General features: G+C 41.7%; 1 protein-coding gene across 3 annotated transcripts in view; it reads right to left on the bottom strand.

The window, feature by feature from the left end:
- Window positions 1-15404, bottom strand: part of LPCAT2 (lysophosphatidylcholine acyltransferase 2) — a 54384-nt gene extending 38980 nt beyond the window's left edge. The window contains exons 1-7 of one of the 3 annotated variants that reach the window (XM_040982692.1): window positions 15156-15218; window positions 9601-10026; window positions 7381-7520; window positions 4791-5008; window positions 3104-3216; window positions 1212-1272; window positions 214-272 (exon numbers count right to left, since the gene is read on the bottom strand). In XM_040982692.1, coding sequence (XP_040838626.1) covers window positions 214-272; window positions 1212-1272; window positions 3104-3216; window positions 4791-5008; window positions 7381-7427 — 498 coding nt within the window. In that variant the 5' untranslated portion in view covers window positions 7428-7520; window positions 9601-10026; window positions 15156-15218. Of the gene's footprint in view, window positions 1-213; window positions 273-1211; window positions 1273-3103; window positions 3217-4790; window positions 5009-7380; window positions 7521-9600; window positions 10027-15155 lie in introns of all 3 variants that reach the window. The other 2 variants (XM_040982690.1, XM_040982691.1) reach the window with 2 other exon arrangements.
- Between the last annotated feature and the right edge of the window lie 1455 nt (window positions 15405-16859).

Consider the following 16859-nt stretch of genomic DNA (forward strand, 5'->3'; position numbering starts at 1 on the left):
GAGAGAGAGAAAGAGAAAGAAGGAAAGAAAGCAAGAAAGAATGTATTTGTTTTTCCTCCCCACTCGCACACAAAAGAGAGCCTGTCTTGCAAACGCATCCGCCCCTCTGCTTCCGCCAGCTATTCAAACCATATTCTGCTATCAAATGGGGCTGGAGAACATGAGCTGTATGGAATGTTTGCAGGGCTTCCCATAGTAAAACACTACCCTTACCAGTTTGTTTGGGTATCGGAGGAGCACTGGCTGCACTGGAACTCCAGGAATGAAGGCGCCTACAACCACAATGAAATTTTATAACATGGCTTTTATAAAATGAATAAATGTGAATAAACATTTAACAGTAAAGAAAAAATCATAATAAGCACAGTTTGAGTATACATAACAAAACAAACAGGTGGTTAATTTTGGTAAATTCTTAGCATCTGCCACAATGAGGGTTTTATTAAATTAAGAATTGCTTAAGCAAAATTCTAAATGCTGCACCTAAACCACTTAAAATATTTACTTCTTCATTAATAAAGGATGTTTAGAAAGTTCATAGAAATAACTATGAGAAAAAAAAAGCTTAAAACTATATTTCAATTGTATTTTTCCATGAATTTCCTAAAGTATCTTCATGTTGCTCCATTTGTTTTCATTTCCCAAACATTTGTTATTCAACAGGACAAGAACATTTTATGACCCAAACCCAGCGACTATATGTAAAGCTAGGTGAGATCAAACGTGTGAAGCAAGAACGGCCACACCTTCTAGAAACGACTGGGCCGCTGGAGTTGAGCGTTCTAGGAGCTGACCCAAACATCTGTTAAAGTTACACCTGCTCACCAAAGTGGCATTCTTAATGATAAAAAAGAATGACCCTTAGCAGAAATCTGAAGATAACATGATGATCATTTGAAAGTATTCTGTACTGTGATGCTGGACACTAGGTGTCGGTGAGATATTTTTGGAGGAAAATTAAAATATCACGATTCTGCACACACACACACACACACACACACACACACACACACACTGTGGAGGAGATTCTACCAGGAAGAACTGGTACTGACACACAAAGAGCACGCACATGGTTCTGTGAATTAAACACATTTTTAATCAGAAAAGAAAGGCTCAAAGCAAACTGAACAATTACCATCTTTAGAACTAGCCAATCACTTGAGAAATCTTCCATACCACGTTCTTAGAATACGTAATTTAATTTATCTCACCTGGTTTAAAAGTAATCAAACAGGAACGATTAGTACAAGTGCCTTCTGGGAAAACTAGTATCTTGGGAGAAAAGGAATAGATTTACTATTTCAGGCAAATTAATAGATTATCTCTTTTATTTTCTTATGATTTCATAAGCAGCTGTGAATGATTAAAAAAACAGAAATAAGATACAACGACTAAACCACAAGCCTAATGAAAAAATAGAAACATTATTCAGTTTTCCTCTAAAAACAAGTATAGTCCCACCACCAATAGGAAAACTAGAAAAGCAGACTTAAGCTTTGAACAGAGACTCCCATTAATGGTGACACTAATGATTTAGATAAGCTAGAGAAGATGTAAACTTGTGCTCAAAGTATGCATCAGGCTGTACCAAATGCTGTGGCTATATGCTCTTTACCAACCAATGTCCCACTTCTTTGCTCCTTGTCTCCTCCTTAGGTGAAGTTTGCTCCCATGAGATGCAGTTCAGGGTTGTTTCAAGGACAAAGAAATAGTTACAATGTGCTTATTGCTTCTTCAAATGAGCTGATGTATGGAATACAACTTAATGTCTTTTTGTTTCAGGAAATGTGTTTAGCTCGTCCCTCATTGCTTCACATCTGCCCTGTGAAAGTTATGCTGTACAGTTAGCTCCCTCATTAATTAGAGGAAATAGCAGCTCGATTTTTCGGAAACGTTAAATTCAGCCATGAGTAAATTGCTAAGCACATAAAAACAGAAAATCCCGGCGCTCACAGCAGTTGGTGATGCACACTTTATCATCAATTTCAGTGGAAAATTCTACAGCCATGCATCTCACAACGAATCTCACAGGGAATCATAAAACCACAGAGCTGGAAGAGGCATTAAAAGTCACAGAGCACTCCCTAATGCTTGGATTCTTTCTACAATATCCCCCCCAAGTGGTTGCTCAGCCAATACCTAAAACTTCTAGAAAAGAATTCCCAACGAGACTATTCCAACTCTGGAAGAAGAAAGTTCACCCTCAAAGAGCAAAATGAACTAAAACTCACCCCTTTACCTCACCTTTTAATCCCAGACACATTCCTTGGATCCAAAGAGAAAGGTCAAATACTTGTTCTAAACTCTGGCTCTTGGCAATCATTTAAATATATATATTTATAGATATATTTATATTTACATATCTATTTATATTTATAGATATATTTATATCCATAAGAAAATATATATGCACACATATATGTGTGTGTGTGTGTATATATATATATATTCTTCACATATTTTGGTTTCTCCTCGTTTTCATGGTCTTCTACCAAGGTCATCTATCAGGTCATCTATCAAGCTGCTACTCTACTGGGCGTCACTTGTTTTCAACTGGGCAAAGATAGAGGAATACTTCCTGGAACTACCCCCAGGCTTTACGATGCATTAAATACTGCCCCTTGGCCACCTCAGAAGGTATTCCCATAAAAGGAACAGTGAAGGCCAAGTTTGAGGAGGTTCTACAGGGGATTCTGAATGCTCACCAAACAAAAACGCACCATCTGGACATCTGAGTACTTCGGCTAATATTAAAGATCTTTCTATTTCAGTAAACCTGCTATACTGTTGCGTATAGCTGAGCTTTAGAATCTCATGCACTAAATGGTAGATTTCTCATATCACTTAATGGTAATTAAAGTCCAAGAGAGAGAGAATCAAGTTATATTAGAAGGAAAAACACACACACACAAAAATAGTAAGAGTTGAGAGAATAAAAAAGAATGGGACATTTGAGTCTGAAACATCTCATTGCATGAACTGTACTTGATGCTCATTGCTTCTTTACATGAAAGCTACCTACCTCCAGGGGATGTACATGAGCAAGTCTAAAGCTGCACAGTCAACTCTTGACATGTATCAGCGGTCATCTTCCGTGTCTTACCTGGGGCCACTGCCCTTCTGATGTTGCTCGCTTCCTTATTTCATTGATCGTGTTCTTCCTGGAATCCGGATCCACACGGGACACCAACACTGGCTGCAGAGCTCGTAAGAGCCCTACAAAACAAAAAAGTCACAGCCAAATCCTTTTGCCTAAAAACACAACCTTATGGAAAATGATAACAGCAAATTGAAGGGAAAAAAGTTTAAAGACCAATTCAAAGTTCACAAGAACTCAGTTTCTAATTTCAGATAAAAATCACTCACTGATTCAGCAGAGATAAATAACAAGAATAGAGGCAAATACACTCTCCTTTCTAAAGGTCTTCTCCCTCATCTCAAACCTTTGTGACACACTACATGATCATCTTGTTTCATTTCATAAATACCCTGGAAAATGATTATGCAACGTTATAGTATACATCAGCAGAAAGTATTGCTAATTTTACTGAAATTTGCAATGCGTAATCTTCTAAATCAGTAGCTTCCTAGCACATACAAAACAAACTTCAATTTACCAAATAGTTATTGCAATATAATTGGGGGGAGGGGGCACATTACACAAAGCATGCTAGTTTCACCAAAAACAAACAAAACAACTCGGTGTCCCAGGGTGACTGTTGTGGTGAAACATGTTAAGTCTCCACTTGGAACACCCACATCCCATATCCAAGCACTGGTTTGAGTACTAGCTATTCCCACTTCCCATTCAGCTTCTTACCCATGCATCCTGGGAAGGAAGAGACTTTGGCTCAAGAGCTTGGGCCCCTGCTACCCATAGGGGGAGACCTAGATGGAATTCCAGGCTCCTGCCTTCAGCCTAGCCTGTCCTGGCTGCTGTGGGCATTTGGGAAGTAAACCAGCAGATGGAAGGATCCTCCCTCTCTCTCCTTCTCTCTTACTCCCTCTCTACAAGACAGCAGAATCTCAGCTAAATGATGAAGGCACAAGGACTAGTATTTCTCCCTAGCAGTGGAGGCAGCATCCGACAATTTTCACAGCTACTCTTTGATCGCGTGATGCTTGCAGTAACCTTGGAACAACTGGGAACAGTTACTTGGAGACTGATTCCTTAGGGAGAGGAGTCAGCATCTGGTGGGAAAAACACTTCCCTTGCTTCATTATTTTTTATGGCAGGAAGCACTCACTGTTCCACATCATCATTTTTAAAGTTACACGTGGGTCCCTCACGGAGATTTGGGGGGCAGTAATGAAGAAAGCAGAGTCAAGAGAAAAGACTTGGAATATTTATCAGCTTAATACCCTAAAGAGAACGCCATGAAACAAACAACATGCTTCCATAGATTCTTTGCTTAAGTTCATTCCTCTCTCTCTCTCTCTCTTACACACACTCACTCTCAATTTCTTCGTCTTTGTCTCTCTCGAGGAAAGTTAGCATGCTTTGTTTTTAAAAACCATTTTCTCTGGCAATATACAAGGACAGAAAGACATGATCAGGGCTGGTGACAAAGATGAATTTTTGCAAGAATAAGGAAGCTACAGATGAGCACATCTCTGGATTTTTTCATGTCAATTCATTCTTTCCACATAAACAGTACCTCATGAAAATAAGCAAATATGATTGAAACGATTTCTTACATGAGTTACTAAAAAGTTTATCAAGTTACACATGATTCTTTTCACTTAGAGCATGTGCATGAAAATATTTTGTCAGTGCTACAAGTACTTACTGCCAATCAGAGGGGTCTGTGCATTTTCATTTCGAGACACCATGGACGGTAATCCGGCTACAACACAAGCTATTCCATCAAAGAATGTGGAATGAGGGGCTGCAACAAAAATGGGTGCTTCCAAAGGACTTGCAATCTTTCCTTTCACGGTAACTATAAACCCCATTGTGAAGAACATGGCATGACCCAGAAACTTCAAAGCTGGGTGCGTAATTTTCCTTGAAAATAAATATGAAAAAGACGTAATTAGCTTTGCTCATGGAAGCTAGCAGCAGAACTTGACTCTTAACACAATAAGAAAGCCAAAATATGTCAGAATGTTTCAGAGCTAACAGCAGTAGTTGACACGTTGCAGAAAGCTGTTTCACCAGGTGCCAGTTACTATCCTAAATACTTAATCTGAGGAAGTAGATTAAGGAGATTACTACTTCCATTGCACAGATGAAGAAACTGAATTACAGAGAAGTGAAATAATTTGCCCAAGGACACGTGATTAACATATGGCTATATTACTCCATCGCTGTAAATGGCTAAAAAAGAATTGTCAACACATAAGCCCCTCTGAGACACTCAAATCAGTATTGCTCTTCAAAGTAGTCATTTCAGAAATGTACATTTGAATAATAACAAGACCAGTATCTCCTCAAATTCTTCTAGAATGCTCATGCTGTAATTAGCCCTCATTGAGAACCTTAAAAAAGTAAATTTATCAGCTCAGGGCTTCCAACAGTAATCTGCACACATTCCAAAATCCAGCTGTTTAGTCTTAAAAAGATTCTGCATTAAAGATTACTTAATTCATCTAACTGTGCCAGGAACTGCATGGGATACACAGGACAAGGAAGACCCAGCCAGTCAGTCTCTGATACGCTCGGCTAGCAGGGAAACAAAAAACCTGTTCCCACAAGTGCAAATGCAGGATAGTTCGCTCAGTAGTAGGGAACGAGCACACAGCTTTTCTCCAAAAATTAAAACAAAATATGTTTATTGCTCACGGTTATCTAAGAGAGCTGTAAAAACAAGATAAAAAGCAAAACGGCAACAAAAAATATGAGCTTCCTGCCTAAGCACTAATGGACCAAAGAGCTATCAGGAACCAGCTCCAGAGGGACTTTCTGTGACTTGTATTTCACAGCAAGGAGAAGCACTTTTCCAGAGGGCACGGACAACTGCACTCCTGTGCTGTGCCTTAAGTTTAGAGATGAAATCCTGACTCAGGTAAGGAGACAAAGTGTGCCCCCGCGCCAAATTCACACACCTCTCCATTTTGATCTAGTGTGATATCACTTCTGATAACTACATTTCCAAAGAGTCCATCTTCACAGCCAAAAGCTAAGTCTATTTAAAAGCATTTAACAGCGACTGAGCCTGGTTCCACACAATAGCTTCCACGATGCCTGTCTGGGAGGAGATGAAGATGCCAATTTGATTGACAAAAGCAAACCTTCCTTTGCCAACATGGCTTGTATCTATTTTATAGAGTATTAGACGATCCCTTCCATTACCCTAGGTTTTTATAAGCCACTAACAACACACAGCAAAAGAGGTAATTTAAAAGGAATTCGCCGGTTATAAAAAAAAAAAAAGAAAGAAACCATCTCTTGAAGCTCTGTTTTATACAACACAACCTTGAGTTATAAAACAAAGAAGTGCAACTGGCAAGGATGGAGGCATCTCTGGGGCATTGCCAGCACTGGATTCATTTCCACTTCAAACTAGCCTTGTGTTTGATATTGATATTTGTTCATTAGAACTGGAACTAAACAGCAATCTAAATATCTCCTAAAGAGTTTCTGCAGCAGTGTTTTTTTTCTTTTTTTTTTTTTTTCACAAATTTCAGAGGACATATCCACATTTGAGATTTGGATGAAAGAAGCACACCCTTATGAATGAAAAAATATTGCATGCACTTTGGGAGAGTTCTACAGTTCCCTCAAACCCAGCTGTGGCCTTGGGACCCAGTAAATCTACATGAAGAAGCCCCACTTTGAAAACATCCACAGGGCAGACATCCGGTCTGGCCAGCAGCAAACTGTCTGTTCTCTGATACCATCCTCTTTACACGATGCTGGAGAGCAGTTCCCGCTTGCCTCGGAGCTAATGTTTCTGAAAGCCTAGGTTATTTTAATGATTGAGTTATTCACTGTAACAATCGTTAATTAATAAAGTTAATAAAGATCATCATTGAGCCACTTAATCACGCCACCACAGAAAGCACGCCATTACCGCAGAGGGACAAAAGCAAATGCGAAAACTGAGGAAGAGAGAAAGGAAGCAAAGCATTTTGTGGCCACAGTGGTTTCTGGGATGTTAGCTGGGTATCTTAAACAGCCAGAGATGTATGGCTGCATTCAGCAAATGGAATATTGTTTCATTAGGAAATTGCAGCTCAATAGCTGATTATCAGAACACCCCTGGGTAGTAGTTTCTATACCAAACTAAATTAATATTCATTCTATCCAAGAAACAAAAGGAAATTATTAAAAACCAAGTAGGTAACAATAAAACTATTGGTCACTGGCTATACTATGCTAAACCTTTTTTTTTGTAGCCATGATTTATCTAACATTTGGACAGAAGTCTTTCTTACCTCCTCCAATCGGTCACGGGGTGGGTCAGCTTGTCAGGGCAGCACATGGTGGCAATTGCAGCAAACGGCCATGCCAGTAATATAATTAATCCCACCAGTAAGGCACGAATTGGAAGCAGGATAATGCCAAGAATAAAGATCTGAAAGTCATTGTTGGGGAAAAAAAAACAGATGAATGAACATGATTTTAATAGGTCGCTATCAGAAGATTTCTGTGCTGTTCATGCATTTACTCAAGGATGAACTGAGTACTGTCCTGTACCAGAGACTTAAGCACACACACATAAAAGTATTTTATCTGATCTTATAAAGCGTGCTGTGCACAAAAGAAATGGTGAGGAAAAATCACATGACAACTTGATCTCTGTATCATGAAAATGCACAAAGGATGCTGGGGAAACAAAGAGGCTGTATGTCTGTCCTAGCAACCAGGAAAAGCTTCCTGGGAGAACCTTAGTCCTAGCAGCCTTGCAGAACAAGCAGGTGCAGGTGAGAAGGGGAAACTGCTTTTGGGGAGCTAGCAGCAAAAGGAAGGGTGTTGATAAAGGCGTTCGAATGTGAAGAAGTAAATGCACTGTGGAATGTACCAGCCACACTAGCAGAGGGGAAAGGAAGAATGAAAACCACATAAACAAGGGTAGTAAATGGTGTACGAGTGCTTAACTATGTAGCAATCACTTTAAGCACATGACATGAAGTATATCACTTAGTTCTAATAAACTTAAGTCCTTTTAAATAGAAGAAAGGAGTGGTATAAGGGACCAATTAAATGCTTAAACCATACTCTAAGTGAATGGAAGAACCAGGATGTGAATCCAGTTTTGGCATAAAGACTTTGCTCTAAATCCTTATAGTATATTGCCTTTTTATGGGAAAGACAGTATTATGTATAACGTTATCTTTTTTTTCTCTATAATGCAAATACTCGAACAGCGCCACCCTTCTGCTGCCTCTTCTGACCTGTGTAGATCATCTACCAAAAACAAAGGTTAAAAATACAAGGATGAGTCAATGAGTTTGTAAAAAATGAAGTTTAAAAATGTTTTAGCGCAAAAAAGAAAATTAACCCATGCATGATTTTAGGTAAAAAAAAAAAAAAATTCCATAAGTTTTTTGAGGAACTTGTGCATTCTAGTAATCTGACATCTGTCAAGTCTTTTGCACATCTGTGTGTTGCAGATAAAAATGACATACAAACAGATTTGCAGATGAAAATGTATTGTGCTTTGATGAATGTATTAAAGAATAACTTACAGAAAATAAAACTATTTTAAGTTTACTCATTATGAACTTCGCCAATGTGTTCCCCTATACGATCACCATCACAATCAAGATATCTTCATCACTGTCAAAATTCTTTTCTGCACCAGTCACTATACCTTTCCAAATTCCAGAAAACCACGAATCGACTCTTCCTCACTACAGTTTTACCTGCTTTACGTATTCATGTTAATAAAATAGCATAGGATGTATTCTCTTATTTAGACTCGATCACTTTATACTTTTAAGATGAAGCTATTCTGCCATATTTAACAGACGTTTTATTGCAAGTATTATTCCATTGAATAAATATAGCACAATTCTTTTATCCATTCACTTTCTCATGGCCATTCAGTCTATTGTAAGTGGTGTCTTATGAACATAGATTCTATAATCATAAATTAATAATATATAATGGGTATCTATTTTCATCTCACTAGTAGTGAAATTATTAGATAATAGATTGTATATCTTTATTTAAAAAAAAAAACACTCGCAAAATTGTTTCCCAAAATTGTGCTACTGTTTAACATCCCTGCTGGCCATGTTGGTTAGCTCCTGATTCCCCACATTCCCACCAATATTTTGCGCTGTCAGTCTCTTTAGGGCTAACCACTCAAGCAAGTATAAAATGATGTCTTATTGTGACATCAATTCATTACATTTCCTCGATTAATAATGATATCAAGCAAATACATCATTTTTTTTGTGCTTTTTATGTTAGCTGTTCAGTTCATCAGTCCATTTTTATTGGGTTACTAGTCTTTATTCATTTGTAGGGGCTATCTTTACAAATTTTATCTACAAGCCTGATTGTCAACATGTGCATTGAAAACATTTTCTTTGTGGCTAGCCTTTTCATCTTCTTAACAGCATCCTTTTCTTAATAAAGTCAAATCTGCCATCTTTTATTTTCATTCAGGTCTTTTATTATGCCCTTTCTAAGAAATCTTTACCTACCTCAAAGTCAGGAAGAGCAATTTTATTTTTCTAGAAGCTTTGGGGTTTCAGCTTCCTTGTTTCAATCTACGGATCCATCTTGAATTAGTTTCTGTGTGTAGGGTGCAGTAGAGCTTGTGGTTCATTTTTACCCACAGATTTTTTTTTTCAGTTGATCCAGCACTTTTTGTTGACAAAGCTTGATGTTGCCTAATGAATTTCCTTGGCAATTTTTTCAAGAATCAATTGAATGTTTATAGGTGCTTTTCTAGTTGTCTGCAGGGGTTGGTTCACGTCTCCTTTTGTCAATACTCCACTGTCTTAAATATTAAGCTTTAAAGTAAGTTTGGAGATCAATGTGTGTACTCCAGCGTTGTTTTTTTTTTTTCAACATTTTCTGGAGGCTGTTTCAGATTCTTTCTATTTTAGATCAATTTTCTATTTAACCTATCAGTTCACAGAGAGAGAGAGAGAGAGAACCTGTTGGGATGCTTACTCAGAGTTCACAGAATCCATACATCAATTTGCAAAGAAATGTCATACTAATAATACTGATTCTTTCTATGTGTAAACATAAAACATTTGCGATAGTCTTAATGAATTTCTCATAAAACTACCTCATTTTTACCATATAGCGATCATGCATGTTAAGTCTTTTCCACATGTCTTATCAATTTTATGTGCTTCTGTTTCTCTTGTCCTGTTTTCATTTGCAATAGGGGATGTCAAGAATTTTGGTTTTACTATTTCACCCAAATTCCTGTAATGGCTCCTTAGGCATACCTTGCCATAAATGTTTATTTTATTGTTCTTTAAACTTGTATTCATTCACTTTATTTGCCAAGCAGAGATCTCTTATTTACTGATTCACTTCCCAAATGCTGCAACAACTGGAATCAGGCTAGGCCAAGGCCAATAGACTGGAAACCAATCTAAGCCTCTCATGTGGGTGGTGGATATCCAGCTACCTGAGTCACCACATACTGCCTCCCAGGGCCGTGTCAGCAGGAAGCTGGAGTCAGAAGCACAAGAGGTAGCTAAGCAGGCATTCTGACACGGGATGCAGGTAACCCCCCCCCACCCCAATGTCATATCCACTACACCGAATGGTTAAACGGAACCTCAAGGTTAGGGGGAGGTGAGAGCTTAGAGAGCTTAGGGCCACCTTGGACCTTGGCAGCGCATGTGTGTAGCCTCTGGCATGCACACAGATGCAGGTGAGTGAATGATCATCCTAGGATTATGTCAGAGCTTCTCAAAGCCCTCTGTGGACATGTCAGCCCCTGCCTTTTTCTCTTGCTTTTTTGGTTAGCCTAGTGTTTGCTCCAGCGAACTTCTTGCCTCAGGCAGCTGTCATATAAAACTAATTGCCTCTGATTGTTTCTGAAAATATATCTGAGAAAGGCGATTTGTGCTGGGTGAGCTCCAAGGCAGATGGCATCAAGACAGCCTTGACAATGTGCCGGTATTCAGCAGCCACTGGAAGATCAAACAACGATCATTCTTGAGAACCGGCACTTTGAAGGAGCCCCAAGCCTAGTCCACCCCCTTCTGGAGTCCAGGCTGCTGTTTTCTGCCACAACCAAGGACACTAATGACCTGAGGAGAGTGAACGAGAACAGAGAAAGGAACCCTTCCCAAAGTTTACTGCGACCTCTTTCATGAATAAATGCAAAAGTTTTCAGCTGTATATATATATGTATTTATTTATTTATACTAATTAAAATTTAAATTAACCAAAATGTTCAGCAATAGATATTTATATATAATATATATTTAAATTTAGAGAGTATATTGATATTTATATATAAATATCTATTGCTGAAAACATTTGGTTAATTTTTTCAGAAATGTGACAAAAGTTGATTCTGAAAACTGTACGTATAGATTTTTTAAAATGCTTGCCAGAGTTCTCTTTGATTTTACTCAGAATAGAGTTTATTCTCTTGCTCTTTAATGTCTTCAAGCAGTGTGCGTGTTTGTGTGAGAAAGAGAGAGAGAGATTATACATGTTGACCAGGATTTATAATAAGTGTCTATAGAAAGGTTTATCTGATTTAAGCTACTCTACCATTTCAGGGGCCAAAAATAGCCCTGTGGATTTTTTTTTTCTCTTGAACGCTGACTTATAAATATAATACAATTTTGCTATCACTCTACTTTCTACTAAAAAAAAAAAAACAAACAAAATAAGACAAACAAGAGCTCCAGAGCTATTCCTTGCAGGGAACTTCGGATCCAGACTGTTCATGAGACTGTGCACACAGTAAGCACACTGCTTTAACATGAACATACCCTCATCTGGCTTGAGTGGTGTGATAAAGAGTTAAGAAACAGGACAGTGCAGATCAGATAATGAAAGTTCCTAATTCACTCTAACAGACCGTTGTTCAAGCTCCCCTTCCAAGAAATCATTACCAGAAGACCAAGAAACGGTACTGACAACAAGAAAGGCTCACAGCAGAGATCACAGCATAAGAAAGAGTTGGAGGGTGATTAGAGCAAAGTTCTGTAAGTTGCATTGATATCCACTGTGATCAACAAATACACACGTTAGCTGAACAAGCTGTCAAATATGAAGACAGCGTATCTGCTGTGACATCTTCCAGGCGTGCTGCAAAGCACTGCACTCTGCACCACACTGCCTTTCGGTTTCATGTTCTCAGGACAGGCAGACACTCTCTTGGGGCTTTTTCCTGGTCCTTTATCGCGGCACTTACTAAAACATGGAATTACATATTTATACACTTGTCTTTTTAACCTTCTTAATGAGTTTTTAGATGGGCAGGGTCCCGTTTCTCTTGTTCCCAGAGATGAGCCCGTGTGTTACATGCTACAGGTCTCGACGTATGTGACATTCATATATGCAGTTCCAACCAAATACCCATTGCAGCTCCACATTCTGTCGAGAAAATGAAAATCAAGCTACCTTTCTCCCATGTTACAAAGTAACAGATCCTTAAATGATCAGAGAAAGAGAGTGAATTCCTTTAAGGAGATGCAAAAAATGACTTAAACAAGATATGGGTCGCCATCGAAGAGTCACTGTGGGCGGTTGGAGGGGGTGGGCATTTTAGCTTGGCAGTTGAGACACCTGCACCCCGCAGCAGAGCTCTGGCTCCTGAGGACAGCTTCCTGCTAATGCAGACTTTTGGTGGAAGTGGTGAAAGCTTAAGTAACTGAGTTCCTGCCACCCACACAGGAGATTTAGATGGAGTTCCCAGCTGATGCATACATGTAGACTGGGCAAGCTCTGTTGTTTTGTTTGTCTTTCAAATAAATAAACTTTTGAAAAATTTATTTTGAATCAATCACTCTAAGTTGTACGTAGATGAAAGAGGGTCCATCTTTTAAAATGGATATTGCAGACACGATGGATGTTCAACTACGCCTCCTGAAACGTTCCTTCTTAACCCTTGGCTTCTGCATGCCTGTTTTGAAAAACAGACCATTCAAGCCATTGAAATTTCTTTGGTCTCTCAGGCCTGCATGGATTGCTTTTAATTTAATATCCAGACAATGTCCAGTTACATTCAACCCAAGCAGAAAATTCTAAATAAGGTGAAAATTTTGCAGACAACAAATAGCACAAAATAATGATGAATATTAAGATCACCAACTAGTATCAGGTTGTTCACACATTATCTCAACGTTAATGCTCCTTTGAGGTATTATTATTATTATTATTACAATTTACTGAATGAGAAAATGGATGTAGTTCAGAGAGGTCAAGTGAGTTGGGTCAATGTCACACAACTGATAGTGACCACGTCTTTCATCTAAGACTAGTGATTTTTCCATTACAGTACAGCTCTCATGGACTTAGGTGGAAGAGCTCTGTAAATGGCAGCAAGTCAGGTGACAAACCAATTCATTCACCGTAGGTACAATGCAAACACTGTGAACACGCCTCGAAGCCGAGTAGATGGCCACACTTCAGAGTATAAAAGAATTGACCATTTCAGACTCACTTTAGTCTTGGCTGCAGGTCAATGTAGTTACAAGTATTGCTGATGTTTCAAAATACAGTGAAATGCCAATCTATTAAAAAGGCAGGAAGGCCACATTTTTAAACTTTTAGTTTCTAACCAGGATGGGAAGCATCCAACCCGCAGGTCATATGAGGCTCCCAAAGTCATTTTTGTCTGGTTTAACCAAGGCAACTGCAGGAGGGACTCCAAGTTCAAGAAATCTATAAATTGTTAACTTGGTAATTTATGGTCCTTGGCGAGAAAAAAAAAAAAAAAAAAGGTTCCCCACTGCCTCCAAGAGGCATTTGTTCCCGTATTCTCATCTGCTCCTTCCTCTCACAGCCTTCTTCAGACACCGCCTTCCACCTCTCCTCTAACCACCACACACACTGCTCAGCCCAGGACTTCACTTTAGTTTTCTTAAGATTTATTTATTTTTATTGCGAAGTCAGATATATAGAGAGAGGAGGAGAGTCAGAGAGGAAGATCCTCCATCCGATGATTCACTCCCCAAGTGACCGCAACAGCTGGTGCTGAGCCGGTCTGAAGCCAGGAGCCAGGAACTTCCTCCAGGTCTCCCACGCTGGTGCAGGATCCCAAGGCTTTGGGCTGTCCTCGATTGCTTTCCCAGGCCACAAGCAGGGAGCTGGATGGGAAGTGGAGCTGCTGGGATTGGAACTGGCACCCATATGGGGTCCCAGCGCGTTCAATGCTAGAACTTTAGCCGCTAGGCCACGGCGCCGTGTCCAGGAGTTCACTTTTCCTCTAATAGAGGACATTGTTCTGCAAAGACTGTGCCAAAGTCACACTCCTTCAGTGTAACATAAAGATACGCGTGAGCCCAAACGGAAAGCACCAAAGCCTTCCTTTCCTCGTGCAGCGCACACGGGACAATGTGGGTGGCATGGTCTATCTTGTCCTGCGATAAAGACCTTCACCAAAGAGGAAGCCACAAGCGTGCATGTAACTTCTCTCGGTCAAGCAGCCTTAGAGAGAGGAAACGGGACTTCCTCTGGGCACGGAACCCTTTTTAACACCGGGAGACACCGGGTGACTTCTCAACTCTGCATCCAGGCAGGTGACAGCTGACACAGGCCAAAACCTCCCCTTCTTTGCTTCTGCGATCCTAGCCTCAATGCCTCGGCCTAGGTGGATCATTCCAGCTTTACCTGTTCCTGATGTCAGGCCTGGGCCTCTGCCTTTTTCACCCCACCCATCCCAGGCCGACTCCTCTCCTAACCTGAGCCCCAAGGAAGTCTCATACTCTCCTGGTGCAAGTTTGCTTCCCACTGCATGCTCACACACTCAAGTGCAAGCTCCCCAGCAGGTTCGTCTCCTCCTTCTGGGCCACCTCCGGCTGGCTCCGCCTCCTCGCCTCAGGGATACGGCTCGGAGGACGCCGGCTCTGCATCCTCCAACATATCCCCCACCCTCAGAGCGCATCTTTCTCATCCCACTCCTAGCCCCTCAGAGCTCCTTCCTCAGACGCCCGCGCAGCCCGGGCTCACGCCCCTCCCAGATCCACGCCCCCTTTCCCGAGCAGCCTCCGTGGTGAGACCCTGGAGCCTCTCCAGAAGGCTCTGCGCTCAGACTCGCGCCCCTCACCTGGATGCCCCTTGCCGCGCCTATCCGCGTCTGCTGCACGAAGGGGTTGGGCACGGGCGGCGGGAAGAAGGACGCCTGGCGGGGCACCATGGCTGGACGCTGCCCCGCGACCCCAGCACCCGGCAGGGTGGCCGCCACGGCAGCCGCCTCGGCGCACCGGTTCATGGTCAGACCCGACCCAAGCAGAGCCCGCGGGTGCTGCAGCGACGACGGAGCGGCACCCCAGGCTGGGACTCTAGTGGGGCGCCGCTAGGGGGCTTCTGCGCAGGCGCCTGTTACCTAGACGCGCTGCTGTCGCCCCGCCCCTGGCCACACCCCCTTAGGCATCTGGCCACGCCCCCTAGAGGTGAATGGTTTTTGCCCTGCAACCTTGGATGAACACAGCATTCCTGAGACTCTAAGGTGAGCCGCTGGAAGCAGACTTCTCCTGTTTTAGGAACCAGGTCGACTGGAATTTCAATCCAGTTTGCAGGTTATGTGATGCTGTCCCCACGGACATCACTGTCTCTGAATGGTAATAAACATTATTCAGATAAACAGAACCTGGGTGTAGCAATGCAACCACTTCCATTAAGTGAACTCATGTGTCCTGGGTGGGTTCTCTGTGCTTGGTTGCTAGCATCCTTTATCTTTGGGTAAGCCAGTTTGAGTTGGGTGTTTAGTTGATTGTGGATGAAAGAGTTCTCATATGGAAACGGGTATTGGAGCAAGATTTATCCCAACTCAAAATCTACGTACTGAAGGGGGTGGCGGTGAGGGTGGGATGGGGGCTTGAGGAGGACGGAGAAGAATCAGTTGTTCCTTTCAGAAAAAAAAAAAAAAGCAGAACAAGAATTGCCCTCTGATAATAAATGAGGAACCAGATCCTGAAAACGGAAACGTCTGGGGTGCCCTGCCTCTGCACCCCTAGGAAGTTAAGGGCCTGTCTGGACCTATACAGCTGGTGGAGGCGGAGGGGGAAGTGGAGCAGCAGCTGGGTTGCTGAGAATAAAAGCAGAGGGGAAAGTCAGCAGGCAGAAGGCCAAGTGATGACAACCAGAGTTTGGGGCCTAGGACAGTCACTCCCCAAACTTCCCCATTGCAGAATTGCAGAATCTCCCAACTGTACAGGAGGGGCGGGTGGCCTTGAGTCAGGCCCCCATCTGTGAGGAATGGCACATGGCTTCCTACAGTGCAGCATCCATAGACAAACACTCCAGTGTAATACACCTGTCAATTAGGCGAAGGAGCAGCTGAGTTTGCTCCTGCTGAAGAACCTTGATAATATCATCACATTTTCATCAGGACACAAGCTTCCCAGTCTAGGGGGCACACTGCCACAAGGGGCAGGCAGACCCGTGTGGCTGTCATTCCAGGAGCTTGATCCAGTGGGCAGGCCATAAGAGGAGAAAAGGTGATTTGGGGTTCACCAAAGTCAGCTCGAGTCTTGTCCAGTCCCCGTCAGCCTCGCCAGGAGCAACAGGCTGAGTGATAAACAGGGCTGGAAGTGATTTCCAAAACACTAAGACCCACCCAGGCCCTACGCGGCTGCTCAACAGTACCTGCATGGTTACTCTACAGAAGGGAATGAGGAGTAGGGGGTCTGGCAGGAAGGGGCAGGCATGTGCCATGAATAACAAGGATACCATCTCTCCCCTGTGTGTGTGCTTGAGGTGGCCTGGGGCCAGTGAGGACATTTGCAGATGGAGATTCTGGGCTGGACTA

Source organism: Ochotona curzoniae, unplaced genomic scaffold, assembly GCF_017591425.1.
Source record: "Ochotona curzoniae isolate NIBS_2020 unplaced genomic scaffold, NIBS_Ocur_1.0 contig_3622, whole genome shotgun sequence".
In the NCBI taxonomy this organism is placed as follows: domain Eukaryota; kingdom Metazoa; phylum Chordata; class Mammalia; order Lagomorpha; family Ochotonidae; genus Ochotona; species Ochotona curzoniae.